Source organism: Balaenoptera physalus (assembly GCF_965194825.1).
Source record: "Balaenoptera physalus genome assembly, chromosome: 5".
Taxonomy (NCBI): Eukaryota; Metazoa; Chordata; class Mammalia; order Artiodactyla; family Balaenopteridae; genus Balaenoptera; species Balaenoptera physalus.
This window is the reverse complement of record NC_138884.1, coordinates 48871164-48891454: the sequence shown is the minus strand read 5'-3', so window position 1 is coordinate 48891454 and position 20291 is coordinate 48871164. Positions and strand designations below refer to the sequence as shown.

The 20291-nt window shown below is 43.5% G+C and overlaps 1 protein-coding gene across 10 annotated transcripts in view; it reads left to right on the top strand.

The window, feature by feature from the left end:
• WDFY3 (WD repeat and FYVE domain containing 3) overlaps positions 1–18374 on the top strand; it is a 270532-nt gene extending 252158 nt beyond the window's left edge. For all 10 annotated transcript variants that reach the window (XM_082463207.1, XM_082463215.1, XM_082463213.1 and 7 more), the window contains 8 exons: positions 100–258; positions 2906–3085; positions 5881–6063; positions 7241–7337; positions 9584–9907; positions 10519–10630; positions 11079–11276; positions 14978–18374. In XM_082463207.1, coding sequence (XP_082319333.1) covers positions 100–258; positions 2906–3085; positions 5881–6063; positions 7241–7337; positions 9584–9907; positions 10519–10630; positions 11079–11276; positions 14978–15101 — 1377 coding nt within the window. In that variant the 3' untranslated portion in view covers positions 15102–18374. The remainder of the gene's footprint in view (positions 1–99; positions 259–2905; positions 3086–5880; positions 6064–7240; positions 7338–9583; positions 9908–10518; positions 10631–11078; positions 11277–14977) is intronic.
• The last annotated feature ends 1917 nt before the right edge of the window (positions 18375–20291 follow it).

Below are 20291 nucleotides of genomic sequence, written 5' to 3'. Positions count from 1 at the left end.
ACCTATATAGAGGTTCTCCTTCGCTCGGTATGTCCGTTGTGTCCCAGGAGTTTGTCATGCTTGATGGCATGCGTGTCTCACATCTGTTCTATTTTACAGGTAGTGACAGTTTATGAATGTTTGTCAGAGTGGGCCCAGATTCTCTGTGCAATCTGCCCCAACCCCAAGCTGGTCATCACAGGTGGAACAAGCACGGTCGTGTGTGTGTGGGAGATGGGTGCCTCGAAAGAAAAGGCTAAGACCCTCACTCTCAAACAGGTAACAGGATGTGTAGAAGGTGGACGTAGTCCATCCCAGCTGCCCACACTCTAGAGAAACTAGAAACTGTCCTTAATTCCAAGGTGATGTAGACATAAATGGACAAAACCAAACAACGTATGTTCTTTTGCTAGAAATGGGTCTTAAAAAAAGGAAATGAAATCAGAAGATACTATTTCTGAAAATGATCCAAGCTGTCCTTTTTTAAAATCTGAAGTAAGTTGTCTTTAGGTAATTTTTTTTTTAATATATTTAAGTAATATAAATGTTTCTCAGAAGTTATATGTAGGTTAAATTTTTGCAAACCAAGTTATATTTGCTACTGATTCATAATAACTTCTTTTCTGGATGATTTTCATTCATCTAGACCATTAAATCTTTGATTCTTTTGTTCTTCTGTTTCTTCATTTATCATAATGCTTAAGAACATGACAAACTCATGAATGTATTCAGAAGAAACCCTGATGATATTATTAACATGTATTTTTGGTCACATGTAGTGACTATTATAAATTTTTAATCAAAGCAAGAATCCTTTTATAATTAAGCTATCGTCTTTTTTTTTTTTTTAATTTATGGCTGTGTTGGGTCTTCATTTCTGTGCGAGGGCTTCCTCCAGTTGCAGCAAGCGGGGGCCACTCTTCATCGCGTTGCGTGGGCCTCTTCACTATCGCGGCCTCTCTTGTTGCGGAGCACAGGCTCCAGATGCGCAGGCTCAGTAGTTGTGGCCCACGAGCCTAGTTGCTCCACGGCATGTGGGATCCTCCCAGACCAGGGCTCAAACCTGTGTGCCCTGCATTGGCAGGCAGACTCTCAACCACTGCGCCTCCAGGGAAGCCCCAAGCTATCATCTTTTAATATTTGATATGTGAATTTACCATAAAGGTTTCTATCGATTGATTGATTGATTGATTGATTGATTGATTGATTGATTGGCTGTGTTGGGTCTTTGCCACTGCACTCAGGCTTTCTCTAGTTGCACTGAGCGGGGGCTACTCTTTGTTGCGGTGTGTGGGCCTTTCACTGCAGTGGCCTCTCTTGTCGTGTAGCACGGGCCCTAGGTGCGTGGGCCTCAGTAGTTGTGGTGCGAGGGCTCAGTAGTTGTGGCACGTGAGCTCAGTAGTTGTGGCATGTGGGCTCAGTAGTTGTGGCTCACGGGCTCTAGAGCGCAGGCTCAGTAGTTGTGGCACACGGGCTTCGCTGCTCTGCGGCATGTGGGATCTTCCCGGACCAGGGCCCGAACCCGTGTCCCCTGCGTTGACAGGCGGATTCCCAACCACTGTGCCACCAGGGAAGCCCCAAGCTTTCTTTTTAATGGAGTTTACATCTAGGTGTTTTTTATGATACACATTTGAAAAGTAGTGTTAACTAACAGTATCAGCCATTCATTGAGCACCTGCCATGTTCAGGGCACTGTACTAGGGGTTTAAAAAACGTAAAAACAACAATCCTGAATTCTCCAAGGTCGTTATTAGCCCTATTTACACCTGAAAAAACCGCAGCTTACAGAGGTTAAGACACAGGTCCACGTCACACTTTGTGGTAAAGCCAGGATATAAATGCAGTTCTTCCTGACTCCAAAGCTATTTTAAAGCCCGGTTCAAACAAACAGTGGTGTTTTAAGTATCTGTGGAAAGAACTGAGCCCCTCGTACTTACACCAACAACCGTCTCTGTAGTCCAGAAGCTTCACTGGTTGCTGGGTCTAAAGGTGAGCCCATAAGAGACACGGTCTCGACGTGAACAGGTAAAAGGCTGACACGCAGTTTGCTGATCCAAACGCTCCTGCTTCCAGTGTTTTCAGTTTAGAAAATGGACTTCGAAGCTAGTGTGCCTGTAGCCCCTCAGTAGAAAGTACTTCTTACTTAAAACAGCCTTCAGGCGTTTGCTAAGTATACAGTAAGGGTGTCTGCATCACCAAAATTTTAAGCCAGCTCATTAAGTAAATAGTAAATACTCAGGAATTCCTAACAGTAATCTGAATCTTTTCCTTCAAAATGTTTATTTTCCCACATTGCCATTTCCCTGGATCCTGTTTCTCTTCATATTCCAGCAAAAGAGAAAAGTTTTTATTCTAGTTTGAAGAAGGGGTCCCTCTCGGGCACAGGAGATGTCCAGGTGTCTCCAGTTCAGTAACAGACGCCCAGCAGACGCATCAGGACTGCATTTTCCTGTATCTTTCTAGGACCACGTACTACACCCATGCACTAGGATTTTTAAAAATCCATCCAATTGTAGTTCCTTAGAATGGACTTAGAGGATTTGATGGCACAAAAGAATAGATGCCGAGTTTAAATTCTGAATTTGGGGGCCATAATCGATACATCTCCACGTGGAAAAGGTATGAAGAAACCCCAGCTGGGTTGCAGTTGCCATCTCTCCTTCTAAGGTACTGGCCCGAGTCCAGGAGAGAAGTAATATAAAAATGGAGATTAGAGCCTCCAGAGTCCTCCAGACTTCTCTCTTCCCCCTGGTGGGATGAGGCAGGGACAGTGGCAAGAAGAGAATGAAGACCTTCCAGATACTGCTGTGCAAGGCGCCCCCTCCCAGCACGTGCGCCTGTCAGCTCCCAGCGCGTCCGGCCCTCCTGGAGTCCCGTGCAGAGCACTGCCACTGTGGTCAGCTGGTTTTGTCTGTTCTCCTTTTAGGCCTTACTTGGCCACACTGATACTGTCACCTGTGCCACCGCCTCGTTAGCCTATCACATCATTGTCAGCGGGTCCCGTGACCGAACCTGCATCATTTGGGATCTGAACAAGCTGTCATTCCTAACCCAGCTCCGAGGCCATCGGGCTCCCGTGTCTGCTCTCTGTATCAATGAATTAACAGTAAGTAGTAAATTGGCCACTTGGTTTCTATGTAGGAAGACAAATAGCTCTGGCCTACATAAATAAAAAATGGCTCTAAGTGTTTTCTAAGTTGATAGGCATGCATTTTATAAAAGCCACTTGTTTTAGATGTTGTTTGCAAAAGCGAATGGACATTAAAGTTTGTAACCCAGACAGCAGTTTTGTCTTAAAATCCAGTCACTGCAGCATACTTTAAAGAGCAAGATTTGGTTCAAAATAAAACATTCTAGAATACGCTTTTTTTAAAAGCAAGGAATTTGTGGGATTTGTTAAAATTGTTGAAGTTTTATGAAATATACTCAAAGTATTTATTATATAAAGTGGAAAGAGTAACATTTGGGTACCCAAACAAGAGAAAAATTCTCGTAAAACTGTTTTCTAAACAGATTCCAAAGTTATCAAAGAAGTTATCTTTTCTCAAAAATACAATGAATCAGAAGAAAATAAATGCACCGGCGTAGAAGCCCCCCATGCAGACTGAGCAGGGAGGGGAGGATAGTCTTTGCCGAGTCGTATTGGTAAACAGGGGACGCTAACGGTAGGTTTTGAGAGACTGAGGTCTCTGTGTCCAAGGGACAGATGATCCCATAGGCAGATCAGTCCTGCAGATCAGCCAGCACCCCCGCAGCCTCATCACTTCTTAGCTCTAAACATCCATTCCCACTCTTCCCCTCAGCCCTGCCCGGGATCATCCTACATGGCGCAGAGTAGTTCTAGCCATGTCGTACCATCACCCACAGGCAGCTTTCCTTTTGAGGGAGGCTACATCTTTAATTTCTGCCAGAAGGTGCTAAGTACTATGCTTTTAGTCAGATACCTTATAGCCAGTCAAAGGAAAAGGGAAGTTACTCAGTTCTAGTTAATGGCACTTGGAATGTCTCATAATAATAAGAGTAATCAGAGTTGGGAATGAGTGGGAGCGTGTGGGGATAAAAGAGTCAAATTTGCTTTTGGTATATTTGAAAGGCTTAAAATGTCTTTAGAACAGCACCTTGGGCTGGTCCTACAAGCGTGCTAAGAGGTTTATGGAAATGTCAGCACAACAGAGCCACTCTGACCCCCGCTGTGTTGCTCTGAGTCAAGAGCTTAATTGCACTATTTCAAGCACTCTGTTTTGGGATTGTTCTTCACTCAAATGCTGACAATTTTATTTATAGTTAGTTGTTATTTGAGCCAGCATACACCCACTGGATTGCAGTAGTTGCTGCGGACACTACGGATGTGTTTGATTTTTCCCTTTTAAGATGCTTCTGTAATCTCTTCATAACTCATGAAAAGATTTCTATTTGTTATGTTTTTTCAGCCATTGTCAAGCCTACTTTACTTCATTCTACACTTTGGGCGTAAGCTACATTGCAGCTGCCCTTGGTCCTTCTTCTTACTCTCAGCCCTCATAACCACAGAGTTTGCTCTAATGGAGGCACCCTGGAGTAATTGCAGAAGGTCTTGCATAGTGCAGCGTGGAGTGGCTCTCCCCCGTCTCCTGCAGAGACTGAGGCCATTAATTAAAACTCAGCTGCTGACACGCATTGTCAGAGGTGGTTCAGGGGCTGATACAGAGGTAGACACAGCAGTGCTTTGCTAAGTATTATTTTTGTTTGGGTTTTGGTTTGGTTCTTGCCACCTTGGTAGACTAAGAGCAGAGGGAGGAAGGGGGCGGGGGGGGGGGGAGAAAACAGTAGCAAGACCAGCACAGACAGTGGTTTGGAAAAGCCCCAGGCCGCCTTATCATGCCACCCCTGCCTCCCCTTTACCTTCTTTCTTGCGTTAGTACTGCTGTTCAGTTTCTACCTTCCCTCTGCTTTTGATGACCATCTGTCAATTTCTGTAGGTTCTCATGTGCCTACTGCCTGCACTGAAACTCACCACATCATTTCTGAAGCCACTACCTAGCATCAGGCCAGTCAGGCTGTCTCAGGGGTAAGGGAGGCCGCATGAGATGGTGAATAAGCTTTGGGATGTCTAAAGGGTCCACCACACTAACTGACACAGAGTAGATGCTTCAGGAAGTGTCTTATTTCCTTTAACAGTAGTGGATTGTATTCTCACCAGGTTGTATTCCCCCCAACCTGGTAGAATTTGAAGGAAAAGGTTAGTTTTTCCCCATCTTTAGAACTCATGAAAACCTGAGCTATCAGCTCAGAGTCTTAGGGTTTATTCAGTTTGCCAAGAAATGACCTATATCCTAGTTTTCTTCTTTTTTTCCTCATTCCCCCACTCTTATTGTGAAGAACAAATTTTTAAATAGGGTGTTACAGTGTTACCAGGACTTCATCTTTGCACTAATTGGAGAGAGTTACAGCTGTACATGGACTGACAGATTTCTCTTCTACCCTATGGTTTCGGTGATTTGGCTCATTTGATAAAACTAAGTGGATTCCTACCTCTCAGTGGAAGGTATAGATAGATTTTGTAAATACTGGGAGGAAAAAGAGCAGTTCGTCACCCCTCAGGTTACTGACAGCTTTGACTTGGAATGAAGCGGGCTCAGCACCGCGCGGGGGCATAGGCTGGGAGCGTGGAAGGGCTCCCGCCCCGTCTCCACGCGCGACCACCTTGGCCGCAGCCTCCACGCGACCCCAGATCCTTAAGGAGGCCGCTGTTTGGGGTATTTTTTTTAAGTCGGCAAGCACTGGATTCCAGGCTACCTCAGAAATTCCCCAGTCACTAGTCAGAGGACTGAGAGGGTTCCAAAGAGCGAAGCCAAGGATTCCGTTTGCTTCTGAAATGAGAACGTCATCTGGAGTGAGTGAAGTTTCTCTTCACCTTCTCAGGGGGACATTGTGTCCTGCGCTGGCACGTACATCCACGTGTGGAGCATCAATGGGAACCCCGTCGTGAGTGTGAACACATTCACAGGCAGGAGCCAGCAGATCATCTGCTGCTGCGTGTCGGAGATGAACGAGTGGGACACACAGAATGTCATAGTCACAGGACACTCAGACGGTGTGGTCCGGGTAAGTCGGCTGTGAGGAAACGCATTAGGGTATTTGCTGCCGTGGTTCACCTGAAACTTCTGAAGCTGTCCACAGTTGAGGGACACCTGGAGGTTGTCGTATTGTTCAGCCGACTCACTCAGATGCAAACAAACCTTGGCCATGGGGTTATCAGACACGGAGAACATCTGTGACTTGGCTTCTCTTCTTCCCATTAGGTAGATCTATTAGTGCTGCTAGCCACTTGACAGCTTGACACAAGCAGATCACTTAAACACGATTTCCATGTCACGTCGGGATTGCTAAAAATGTCAGTTGCATAAGTATTGCCTTTTCAGCTTGTCAAACGGCTTCTTAGGGAAAACGGGGACTGTGTCTCCTCTGCAGAGAATCACTGAGCTAGAAGATGCTTCCAGGGGCCTCAGGTCATCCATTCATTCCCTGTCTAGGATCTTGTATGATTTCACCTGAATCCTAGATACTTTATCCTTTTCTTAGTTCTCATGCCTTGGGCCTCTACCGAAAATGAAATCCACAGAGTATTTACCTTTGTAGTCTGTTCTAATATTTGGGTTTTTCTCTCAGGAGATTTTTCTTTGTGTCTTTCTTCATTAATTGCACTCTATAAAAGCAGAGAGCAGCTGGCCGCTGCCCTCGTAATCACAGTCACATGCTGAGCAACGATGAGGCCATCGGCCAGTCCCACGCCACACCCTGCACCTCAGACAGCAGGCACACCCTAAAGCCGGCTGTCTGCAGAGCAGCATTCCACGTTACCCCATCTGTGGGGCATCGTGAAGAGCTCCGTAGCCAAATATGTCTGGGAATCCTGCTTCCTGTATGCCTTCTTGGAGATCTAGAGTATATATTAGTATATGCAGGGTTCTCCGGGGGGGTTTGTAAGAACCAAAGACATGTACTTAGTTGAACTATGTTTTTGAAATCTCTTTGACCCCAGTCCTTTTCCGTCGACCATGAAACACCCACTCATATCTCATGGAACACGGTTTGGGGAGAACTGTTTATTTGTAAACAGCCCCTGCCACATTTTTCAAGATAACAGGGATATTAACTATACACAATAATAGGAATTAAGTTATCTGTTTAACCCTGCGAGCCAATCTTCATCCAGTAACTGGTAAATTGTTTCTGTAATCAGTTCAACTGTTTTTCATTTCCATACTTAACTTAAATTCAGTTTTGGAGAATGGAGTTTTTGCAAGTTCCTGAAACACCAGCTCCTGAGACTGTTGAAGTCCTAGAAATGCAGGAAGACTGTCCAGAAGCACAAATAGGTATTTAATACTTTCTAAAAAGTTTTTCAATAGTTTTCATGTTTCTTTTTTTTTTAAGTCATTATGCGTAAACTTACATCAACCGAGATAAGCAAGAGCCTGACGTTGGGCGTTGCTGTCAGAAGCAGGATCACTGCCTAGCATGTAAGGCAGCTGGGCCGGCATGCACAGTTCTGTCTGGTTCACCAGGCAGCACCCCTGTGGTCGTGTCTTTGTGGTCGGCTCCCACATCCCATAATAAATAACAGTTACAAGCTTCCTGGAATACCAGAGGCTTGGGCTTTCGGTTCTGAAAAATACAAAGCAGATCCAGAGGGCGCAGTGTTGGATGGGTCAGAGGGCCACTTCTCAGTCCCACATCTGTCTCACCCTTCACTTGAACAGCTCCCTGTGAGTGACAGGGCAGCATTGTGTTTGTAAACTATTCACAGAGGCAGACCAGGGTCCACGCCCTGGACCTGCTCAAGAAGAACATTCATCAAACAGAAGCTTGGTGATCTGTATTCTGCTATGTGCTATTTGTGAAGCACTTTAAAATTTTCCAGTGAAATATAGAGATAGATTGTGTTTATGCAGAATGTTTGGAAACAGTGCCAGAGAATCAGGCTAAGATGTGCTTTGGGTTACTGAATCTCCAGAGAAGTTACCCCTCATCAATTTAGAACAGTTGGTGCAAGACACTTCATAGAAAGGAACAGGGTTTTTTAAGTTCAACCTCTAAATCGTCTCTCCATGGTTACTTTTTATACACTGGGAATTCAGCGTGAGTTTGACGATGTGAGGGAGTTGTTAAGGAAAAAGGCTTATTATCAGAGAGACACAAATCCCCTGTCCTTGTAAGCTGAAAGTAGTCTTTACTTTCTTTGCCAGAACCGGTGGACAACATTTTAAAGATTGTATTACTTTAATGCATGTAAATTTCCATAGTCAAATGTAGCTCCACTGAGGAAGTCATCTGGGCATTTGGGGACCTAAAAATTCATTTCAATTCAGTTAGTATTTGGGGGTTAATAACTATTGTGTGTTGGACATTGGATTGTGTGGTCCAGTGAGAAGTGGGTCCCTTCCCTTCCTTTTAACAAAGTGTGTAAGTGGATAACAGCGAAAGATGAATAAGAGAGATAGAAGAAGGGGTTGGATTTGGGGAGGAGAGACATTTGTTTGTCTTCGTCTTCCTTATGTTTCATACTGTGGACAAAGTTTGGCAGAAGCGGCAGAGCAGCCCACAGGAAGGACTGACTTGGGACAGTGTCGAAGTGGTGGGACTTGAGGGCAGTGGCCTGGGTGAAAGGGAAGATAAGCTAGTGGTTCTGTGGAAATCAAAGCTGCTTCAAAGACTGCTGTTTGAAGACTTTCATGATCATAAGCCAAGTTAAGTATTTGTCTTGCTAAAAAATATTTGTAGTGGGCTGGTGCTTGCTCACTCGTTCTTGCTCTCCTTTTTTCCTGTTACATATATTTATTTCCCATAAATTTTCCCTGCAGTAGACTTTATTGCAAGGGAGTTGAGATGAAGAAATGCACAGTAACAATGGAAAGAGGAGGAAGAACAAAGCTCTAAATTAAAGCTTTCATCCACAGTTCGTTCATCTGTGTTGTCATTTATATTGACTGCTATATGGAAGGCACTGTGCTTGGGACCCCTTCTCTCCAACTGACCACTGTGTTGTAGAAAGAGTGACGGAAAGTAATAGTGTGGGGTGAGAATTTTAAATAGGTGAGAGCCATACAGCTGTTAAGGAGTCCAGGAGAGAGAGTTACTTTCTGTTGCAGGAACCAGGTGAGATTTTAGAGAAAGAAGCATTTAAGCTATGCTTTGGAAGATAGGTAACATCGGAACACACAGAGATTGGGAAGGTGAGTCTAGGTAGGGCCAACCCGAGCGCGCAAAATTAGCTCTACGGAGGAGCAGACAGCCTGCATGGAGAGCAGAGTTGGCACCACCCAGCTGAACTGAGGCAGGTAGCGAGAATCCACAAAGGCAGGTTTGGGCCAGGTTGTGAAAGAATGAATGCCAAGCTAAGGATTTTGGCCAAAAGCATTCTGTGAACTCTACCGAAATTCTACCGTTTTGATATCTGTACCTAGCTGGAAATTCTGGCAATTTATTTTCTCTTACTGTAATATTGAGCTTAAGATAGTATGTCTCTTGTGTCTTAACTAGTAGAGGAAAAATACCAGCGGGACAAAGCTGGATCTCACTCTAACGTGTGTGTGTTCTCTGATTCTCCCACCGCAACACCCAGGGCCAGAAGCGCAGGACGAGGACAGCAGCGACTCGGAAGCAGAGGAGCAGAGCGTCAGCCAGGACCCCGGGGACACTCCCAGCCAGCCCAGCAGCACCAGCCACAGGCCCCGGGCGGCCTCCTGCCGAGCCACAGCCACCTGGTGTAACGACACTGGCTCCGATGACTCCCGGCGCTGGTCCGACCAGCTCAGCCTCGACGAGAAAGATGGCTTCGTATTTGTGAACTATTCGGAGGGCCAGACCAGACCTCACCTGCAGGCTCCCCTTAATCACCCCCACCCCAATCCTGCTGAAGCACGGAATTTCAGCAGATTGAAGCCCGGTAACTTGAAGTCTGGTGTCTGTTTCTCGCCTCTTGTGGGTGGCGCGAGGGTTGGTGGACGGAGGCAGTGGGCTGTAGCTCTCCCTTGCCCCAGCCCTGTGACCGAGACCCCCCAACAAAGAGGGCCTCAAGTTTCTTCTTGTGTAAGGCAGACTTAAAGGCCCTTGGGCATTCTCTCCTGCCATGGTGTTTGCAATACGTTGGGCATTTTTTAAAGAAAAACACCTCAAACCAAAGCTTCATTCATTCACAGATTTTGAAAGCCTTTGAAAATGGGCAAGCTGTTGATTACAGATAGATAAAATTGTATTCACGGGTATCTTTGCCTATGATAGAGTTGGGGCAGCGTCCTCAACCGGAGAAATTGTGTCGTCTTGTACTGAGGATTTCCCCTTCTCTGTGCGTGTCTTTGTGAAGGCCTGACCTGGTCCATGGTCAGTGTCAAGCCAGACTGCTGTGCCTCTAACTGAGGCAGCAGCTGCCGAGAACAGAGAGGCTGCCGGAGCTGTGTTGCAGCACCCTGACGTGTTGAGGGCAGCGGGTTAGGGTGCACCTACCAAACGCTGGCTCCCCTCACTTTGTCAGTCACACGTCGCACTTTTCCACCCCAGGGTACCGGTGGGAACGGCAGCTGGTGTTCAGGAGTAAGCTGACGATGCACACGGCCTTCGACCGGAAGGACAACGCGCTCCCGGCCGAGATCACTGCCCTGGGCGTCTCCAAGTAAGTGTCCAGGCTCTTCCGGCCACTCTTCCCCACGGGGCCGTCGGCTCAGCCTGGGCGCACGCACTCAGGCCGTCTCTGGGAGCACAGGTTTCATCTGCATCATCATGTGTGGCTCCAACAGACGAATCAGAAGAAGAAACCTGCCGGTGTGTGGATTTCACTTCCGAATTTCAAAAACCAAAAAGCTTTGCCTTCAGAAAAAAGTAAAACAAAAACGAAAACTTTACCTTCTGTGTTCTTCAAAGGTACGGCACGGTTCGATTCCAGGGGAGCTGAAACGGAAGCGTACATTCCGGCTCAGTCCCATTTTTGTCCCTTTGCACGCACGACCCCCTCCCCAGCGCACACACCCCTGGGAACCGGCGTCACCGGAAGCTCTCGGGCCGCATGGCGGTGCCGGGGCCGAGGCCTTCCATGCGGTGACTCTGCGTCGTGTCTCCTGCAGGGACCACAGTAGGATCCTCGTGGGCGATAGTCGAGGCCGGGTTTTCAGCTGGTCTGTGAGTGACCAGCCGGGCCGCTCTGCCGCTGACCACTGGGTGAAGGACGAAGGAGGGGACAGCTGTTCGGGCTGCTCCGTGCGGTTTTCTCTCACGGAAAGACGGCACCATTGCAGGAACTGCGGTCAGCTCTTCTGCCAGAAGTAAGATGAGATACAAGCTTCCTGAGTGTCTGTGGGTTAAGCTCTGAGGATGTGCGTTATGCCTGGCACTTAGGTCCTGAATTGCCGCGGGCTCCCCGCTCCAGTGTGCTGTGTCTGTCTAAACCAGCCTTCACGTCCTCCTTGTTCTTTTTTATTGCCATTGTGAAGTATTTGTCACATTGGAAAATACAGAGGTAATCATCACAAACACATGGCCACCCGTAACTCAGGCTGGGAAGGTGCTAACATTTGATCACATTTGCATATAAAACAGTACAGATTCATTTTAAGTCCTCTCTTCACCCTCACCCATCACACCCTCTTCATGTGTTTTTACTTTGAGTGCATACATTGTGTTCGTAGATAACACTATATTACTGTTTATTGTGTTTTCAGTTTTACATAAATATAGCATACTGTCTGTACCCCTCTGTTACTTGTTATTTTTCTTTTTACTCAACATTGTTTTTGAAATTCATTCACATAAGTAACTGTTATTCTAATAATTTCATCTTAACTGCCGTCATTTTTTTTTTGTATGAATATATCAGTATTTATCTCCTTCCCTTTTGATGGACTGTTAAGGGATTTTCTTTCATTTTATCAGTACTTCAAACAATGCTGCAATGCACACCCGTATAAATGCTCTCTTAATACACAAGCTAGAATTTCTCTAGAGGAGATAACCTCAGAATGGACTTGAAGATGGTAGACATACTCGTGAGCTTAACTAGATATTCAAAATACTCTCCAGAACAGTCGTGCTAGTTTACTCCACCGCCAGCAGTATATGCAAGTTCTCCCAGTTCTTATTCACACCTGGTATTGCCAAACTTTTCCACTTTTGCCAATCTGATAGCCAGTAGTACTTTGTTGTTTTAACTTGCAGTGCTTCTGAGGTTGAACATCTTTTCATATGCTTATTGCCAGTTTGAGTTTCCTCTTGGGTAACTTGGCCCATTTTCCTTTTGCGTTTGCTCTTCGATTTTTTTCCCCCTACTTGAGGAGTTGTTTTATGTATTCTGGGCTCTAATCCTTTGTCTTTCATATGCCTTGCAGATATCTTCTGCCAGTCTGTGGCTTGTGTTTTAACTTTATGTATGTTTTTTCTGTCACACAAGTTTTTAATTTTGATGTAGTAGTATGTATTGCTTTTTATGACTTCTGCTGTTTTTTGGTCTTAAAAAATCTTTCCCTATCCTGTGGTCATAAAGATAGCCTTATTTATTTTCTTTTAAAAGTTTCAAAGTTTTGTTTTTCTTTTTTTTTTTTTTTTGCTAATATATGCAAAGCACCTGGTATTTATTTTTTTATTTTTATTATTATTTTTTAAATTTATTCTTGGCTACATTGGGTCTTCGTTGCTGTACACGGGCTTTCTGTAGTTGTGGCGAGCGGGGGCTACTCTTTGTTGCAGTTCGCCGGCTTCAAATTGCGGTGGCTTCTTTTGTCGCGGAGCACCTGCTCTTGGCACACGGGCTTCAGTAGTTGTGGCTCGCGGGCTCTAGAGCGCAGGCTCAGTAGTTGTGGCGCACTGGCTTAGTTGCCCTGCAGCGTGTGGGATCTTCCCGGACCAGGGCTCAAACCCGTGTCCCCTGCATCGGCAGGTGGATTCTTAACCACTGTGCCACCAGGGAAGTCCTCAAAGTTTTGTTTTTCATGTTGAGGTCTTTAGGTCCAAATCCATTTGGAATTTATTTGAGAGTATGACATGGGGTGGGGATCACTTATATTTCCCCAGTATGAAGACTCAGCTGTCCCATCACCATTGATTTGGATGCCATGTCTTTTATACCCTGGGGTCCCACATATGCATGTACAGTCCTTTCCATGGCAGACAACAGAAAAGATCCCATGGGCAGTACCCTCTAATGCTTATATTGCCTTACTAGAGGGATGCTTTCACAGAAAACGCAAATTGTATCATTGCTTCTGAGTTACTTATTGAGGGGCATTGGCTTATTGGAAAGGGGGTGGCCTTGGGTTTACATTGACAAATGCTCCCTGGGCTGCTGTCCATTGTGCCATCTCAGGCACGCTACTAACCCCTCTAAGCTTCAGTTTCTTCATCTGTAAAATGTGAATAATTACACCTGCTCAACAGAGGTGTTGAGAGAATTAAGTGAAATCGTGTATGAGTTTTGTAAAGCACCAGGTGCAAAGTCTGGTAATATAGGTGTTCAGTAAGAAGTGTTATTATAATTATTAATTTTTTTCAGACTAATGTCTTCCTTTTCTCCTGGGAAGTCTTATTCAAGATGAAGCAGCAGAATGTTGCTGCCAGCCGTTTCTTATAGGAATTTCTATGAGGCTGGCAGAGGATTCTGTCTTGTGGTTCTGTGCTTTGAGACACCCACTCTGTAAAGCCTAGTGATCTGATAATTTCTTTTTTTTTTTAATGTTTATTTAGTTAGTTAGTTATTTGATTGCGCCGGGTCTTAATTGTGGCAGGCAGGCTCCTTAGTTGCAGCACATGGGCTCCTTAGTTGCAGCTCACCGGCTCCTTAGTTGTGGCATGCATATGGGATCTAGTTCCCTGACCAGGGATTGAACTGGGGCCCCCTGCTTTGGGAGCACAGAGTCTTAACCACTGTGCCACCAGGGAAATCCCCAATCTAATAATTTCTGATAGTCAGCACCTCCATTTATATGCTGGCACACATCTGTTCTTTGTAGAGTTTAATTTTTAAAGTACTGTTTAAATGTAGGTAATTCTTTAAATTATCTATTGCTCTCAAATGTGGGAGGGAGGCTTTATTTGAAAAACAAACCAAACAAGTGATTATGACAGAGCAGGCACAGAAGGAATGCTGTCCAGGAGGGCGCGGCCCTACCGTGATCTTTGTGCCCTTCTGTTGCTGAGGGAGCTTGCCAGCCTTCATTCCTGAGGGTCTCCTCAAAGTCCAGTTCTTTAAACCCCCTCGGCTGGTGGCACTTCACGTATTCTCTGGGTACTTATACTGGTCTAATGGAAGAAATAAAACTCTGTTTCAGTCCTGTGAAGAGCCAAGGTCAAAGTGATGAAGTGCCACACCCGAGGTCATACCCTGCCTTAGGCCGGGAATAGGAATGCTTTCTATGAAGGACTCTGACATCGCTAAGTATAGTCCACTTCAGGGAATTCTGTCAAGATAAACAGAAAATGAGAAAATTTGGACCAGACAGAAAAGCCAAACTACCTGTTTAAGAAATGACTGAGGAGTGAACCAAAGTGTTTAAAAGCCCAAAGGAACTTGATAGTGACCAAAGTGTCTTTTAAAATGGGTGGTAAGTCCTCTCTTGCCAAGAGAAAAAAGTCAGGCTCCAAGTAAAGACATTGGCATACCGCCCACGTTTATAGGGCACGAGGAAGAATGCATTTCCATCTTGCACAGGAAGAGTAGCCTCATAGATGTTCACTTCCTTGGCTTCATCCTGTAGGAAAATCTTTTTTTTTTTCAATTCTCTGCAGTCAAATAAATGGCTTGCCTTGGTTTAATGTTACTTTTTTTCATAGAATGACACAAGTAATACAGCACTCATTTTGGTCCTTGGTCAAACCACATGACCCAAACCAGTATGGCTTTGGGCATTCTTCTGGCCCTGTACGGTCTTGGGCGTTATGCCACAAGCTGTCCATTCAGATTTTAAATTCGTGTTTCTGAGCCCAGTGATCAAACATGGAGAAGACCCATAACTACCTCATTTTGCCTTTCCTTTAGGTGCAGCCGATTTCAGTCAGAAATCAAACGCTTGAAAATCTCATCCCCGGTACGTGTTTGTCAGAACTGTTATTACAATTTACAGCATGAGAGGGGTTCAGAAGATGGGCCTCGAAATTGTTGAAGATTCAACAAGCCGATTGGAGACCACGGTCTGTAGACCCCCTTCCCTATTCCCCTGTCACAACTCGCAGCTCGGAAGGCATCAAAACAGTCTCCGTTTACACATCTCTTCATACCGCGTGTTTGAAGTGTGGGATTCAAAGGGAACATTGAATAAACGGGTGTAGAGTACAGTCATGGGGCAGACACTATTCAGGTGAACAGCACAAGAAGAATACAAGGTGGTTCCTAGGAGCAACATTTCAATATCCGATTCTCCCTTAACAATAGCTGTCTCCAAGAGAAAATCCTCACGTATTAACTGTCCTTTTCTTGCGTCTCATTTTTGTAGAGTTCCTCATCCTTATTTGGAAAAACCAACGACTACAAAAAAAAAAAAAAAAAGGCTTTTAGAAAATAGTTGTAAATCTGACTTCTTTGCAAGTAACTGTGTATATTGTAAATAGGTACAAAGGCCTTTTTTCTAAATAAGGACTTAACTGCCTGTAACATGAGACTTCAAACTAAACCACTAACTCAATGAAATACTTACGGTTTGTCTGACATCGCTCACCAATTAATTATAAATATGTTTTATTTTTTAATCCTCAAAGACGTTATCTGTGGTCTTTCCCCCCCCCTTTCAAACCCAGCCCATGTGCCTGATGTCATTTCTTTCAAGTTGCCCGCAGTATCTCCACTTAACCTAAGCTAGTAACCAAAACAGTGTCATGTGGACCTTCTTTAGGAAACAGTGTGGGAGAATAAGAGTCTGGTCATGAGATACCCTGGAAATCTTTGGGCATGTCATACGTTGCTACATCTCACACATGGCTACGCACCACCTCAGTGTTGTTCTAATGTCATAAGGCCCCTTGTAAGCTTCTCTTTGGACTGCCCTTTGGTCACAGCATCCCCTCTTAGCACTGCATAGCGGTGGTCGGGCAATCGACGCAGTGCAGGAAACATCCCTGCCTCAGCTAATGGAAACATATTTGCATGTAACCCACGTTAGCTTCTCCTGCATAGAACATAAGAAGTATGTGTCTTTGGTGACACTAATGTTCTACTATAGCTTATTTTCAAAAAAGGGTTAAAAAAAGAAAAAAGTGTACAGAATTAACATATAAACCTTGTTGTAAAACTGGATCATGTCAGAACTGCTTATACTTAACCTTTACCATTTAATGCCATCTACCTGAAAACCGTGAGATTTATACTGTATCAATGTCTATTTTTTTGTTTTTGCTATGAATATAATTACAGTATTTTAATATTTAGTTATTTAATTTGTTCTACTAGTTGGATACAGAACACACAAATCCAGGGAGACTAAAGCTGGTGGGGGCTAAGAGATAAGTTTAGTTTACAGAAAAAAGGCTTTGGTGGTGGGATTTTTTTAAATGTGTGTTATGTACATATATAAATATATATATAAAACAAATGAAACAATTAATCTAGATTTTAACATTTTCAGATATTTAGTGATAATATTATGAACAATTCTAAAAGCCCTGTGATTTGAAAAATGTAGAAGCATTTATGGCCCAAGAAAGGAAGGAGAGGCCTTCACACCTCATGGAGTTATCATATGAAGGACAGCGGCTTTGGCTTTCCCGATTTTTCATCTTTAGGCCCTGGTGACAGGCACACTTATGCACTAAAATGCACATATATGCACATGCATTCAAAAATAGGCATTGGTACAATAGTAATCTTGTACCTAATGGGCTGAAACCAGCTTAAGAACAAATTTGTTCTTCCTGATAACTAGGTCTCCAAGAGAAAATATAAAGGCTGCTTTAGTGCCTTATGCTTACTAAATTTAAACCTTTATTTACCTAGGTTTGAGCCTACAGTCTATTTATGATTACATATCAAAATTGATTAAAACACTTCCATTTCTAAAAGTTCAAATATACTTGTTAATAAAAGGATTATTGGCATTAATACTTTAACTTGAAGAAAAGTTGTGTTCTGTTTTCCTTTCTGTGTCTCACTCCTCCCCACCTTCCTCTTCCCCCCGCACCTTCTTACTTCAATTCTAATAAATAATGCTGGATGTTCAACAGTTGCAGGACTTGTGCTCTCACATAATCATGGGCTTTGCCCCTGTCCGGCCCTAGAGATGAAGTTGTAGCAGTGTTATTCTACACTTTTTTAAAAGAGGCGTCCTCCTTGTGTCCACAAACCATGTTTACCCCAAACCCAATGGCAGAGATGTTCTTTAAAGACTTGAATATATGAATGTCTGTATGTAGTTACTTAAAGGTTATTCCTCTATGTAATATGAAGTTATATGGGATGAACACTTTGAAACTTTCCGACACAACTTCCATAACTAGAAGGTGGAAACCAAAACCCTCATGATAGTATTTCCTCTGGCAGCTGGTGCTGTGGGCAACTGTTTCGTTCAGTGGGTTTCTTTTCTTTTTGCTTTTAATGTAGAAATCACAAATCACTCACACATACAAGTACACTCACTTACATAAACTAATCGTTCCTCTGGATGTCCTTCTGTGTTCCATGTAAATCTGTTTACCAACATATATTCTCAGCATGTACATCCACCTTTGTGTGGTCCGTATTCTTTCTCTGAGAGTACCTCACAGGGCTTCTGCCTGCTCTTCGTAGTAGTTTGTCCACCCACCCACCCATCCATCCATCCATCCATCCATCCATCCATCCATCCATCCATCCATCCATGTCTTCTAACATTCGTGTGTAGTGTGCAACTGTAATGTCATGCTTTTGAAGAGAAGAATAGCTGCCCCTAGCAGCCATCCGTCTGAATAATAGCAAAACACTCTAGATAAGTTATTTTGCACTTTCTTATGTATAAAGTTGGTAGAAACTTATTTTTCCTTTGTATCATTTAAATACATTTTGTTTTGGTAAATGAACTGTGTATAAAATATTTATGCCATTAAAACTGTTTTTAGAAAGTATTTTTAATTTCAGCAAGTTTGGTTACTTGTTGCATGACTATTAACACAGCTGACTTTTTGTGTCAGTGCAATGTATATTTTTTGTCCTGTTATTAACTTGTAAGCCCTAGTAATGGCCAATTATTTGTACAGCAACAGAAGTAAATTGAAGATACTGGCTAAGACTGGATTGATTGTGGACTTTTGTACTATATTGCAGAATCCAATATCTGTTCTTTGGTGGTTATGTAAAAGGCCTGAAGAATTACTATCTAGTGTGCAATCTGTGATAACTGAATGTTCATTGTATATCTGTCTCTGATGCAAAAAGGTAGAGTAACACAATTACAATACATGATTAAATGCAATAGTCCAGATACTTTTTTTTTTCGTTTCAAATAAATACCTACTATCTACCACCACCCCTTCTCATCCCCCCCCTCAAAAAAAAAGAAAAGAAAAAAGAAAGTTTTTAAGCCAGCTCTTCAGGGGAGGAAAAACAAAACAAAACTGAGGTCTAATAAAACTTTGTGTAGATCTTTTCTAGTTGTGAATATATCTTTCAGAAATGCCTGCTTAAAGTCTCTGCTTGCAGAGGTGTTGGCTGCTAGGGTCTGGTTCCAGTTCTAGTGCGATCCATCTTTAAAAACCAGGCTTTCTGCATCCTGAGCTTCCCAGTTGTGCTGGACTCCTGGGGCTGACTGTGTGCCCAGCCGCAGGGAGAGGCAAGTGGCTTCTGGGAGACACGGCCCTCAGACTTGAATGGACCTGTGGAAAAGGACTACATCGCATGGTTTGGGCTCCTTTTCCCTGAGCCTATTCTCTACCCATCATATTGTGGAAAGTAAGCAGTAATAAATTATACATCTATCTGTTATCTCCTGCCCCTGCCATATTCACGTCAGGAATACTCTGGTGTCCTGCCCCCCTTTCTGGAAGCACAGCGCCCACTGTCATTAGCTAGATAACTTGCCATTTCAGTCTTTGAGAGTGTTAGCCACTTACATCCGTTTTTATAGTTACTCGCTTATTTGGTTTGAAAACTGACTTCCCAGAACAGGAGAATGTAGAAAACACTTTTTAAGTTTATTTAGGGTGCTTTAGTGACTTTTCTTCTTTCTAAAGATACTAACAAAATTCCCAGTTCATTTTAAGTATGATCAGCAGAGTTCCACATTTGAGGATATTGTGCTTATTACAAATTCCACTCCAGTGCAACTCCACTTCAGAGGCAGAAGATAGGGAATGTTAACAACTTCTACGACAATAGATATTTCTTCAAAAATAAGAAGTCAGTGGTAAGAGAGAAAACCTAGGGCAGTTCTCATTGTTTTAATGCAGTACTACTCATAATTCTAATGACCTCAAGAAGAGTTGCTATCAAATACGGGCTTGCAAAAATTCTTTTCAGGGTTTAAATGTGCAAATGATCTTCAGTAAGTCCCTTTTCTGCCATTGGCTTCTCATCTTTAATAAAATTTCCTCTTCACCCCTCATTTTGGCCCATTTGGAGTGTTGAAGAAGCAGTCCAATGGAATTGGCTTAGCACTAGCTTAGTCTTTTTCGCCTTATCAATATTCTCATTTTCTCCCACCCATTGCAAAGCTCCTTTTTATTTATTTATTATTCCTATTGACTTTTGCTAGAAATGGCACCAAACCAAGCTACCACACTCAAGAGATAGCACGGTGTTGGGAGAGCCCTGGCACAGGAATTCAGAGATGGAGGCTGTAGCTCTCCCCAGCTTGTGAATTTCCAAAGCCCCTCATGTAATCCCTCTTGGTGCACCAGGTTTCCTGTGTCAACACTGACCCTGAGAATGGGATGAGGCTAAAGTAATGTTTTTTCAACTTTCTGGTCTGAAGACCTTTTGATCCTTAAAAACTTGAGGACTCCACCCACTTTTGTTTATAGGGGCTGCATCTATTAGTAGTCACTGTATCAGAGATCAAAACTGAGATTTTAAAAATATATTAATTTATTTAGAAGTAGCAATGATGAAACTATTATGTAATAACATGGATTACATGTTTATATGAAAAAAAAACTTTTCCAAACAAAAAATATTAGAGAAGAGAGTGGAATGGTTTTACGATTTTGCAAATCTCTTTTATGTCTGGCTTAATTGAACACAGGTGGATTCTCATATCTGCTCCTACATTCAGCCTCTTGTGATTCTTCGTTTTGGTTGAAGCATATGAGGAAAATCCAGTCTCACACAGGTATGTGGTTAAAAGGGGGCGGGGAGAAGAATATTTTAATACCTTATGCAGGTCATTGTTTCT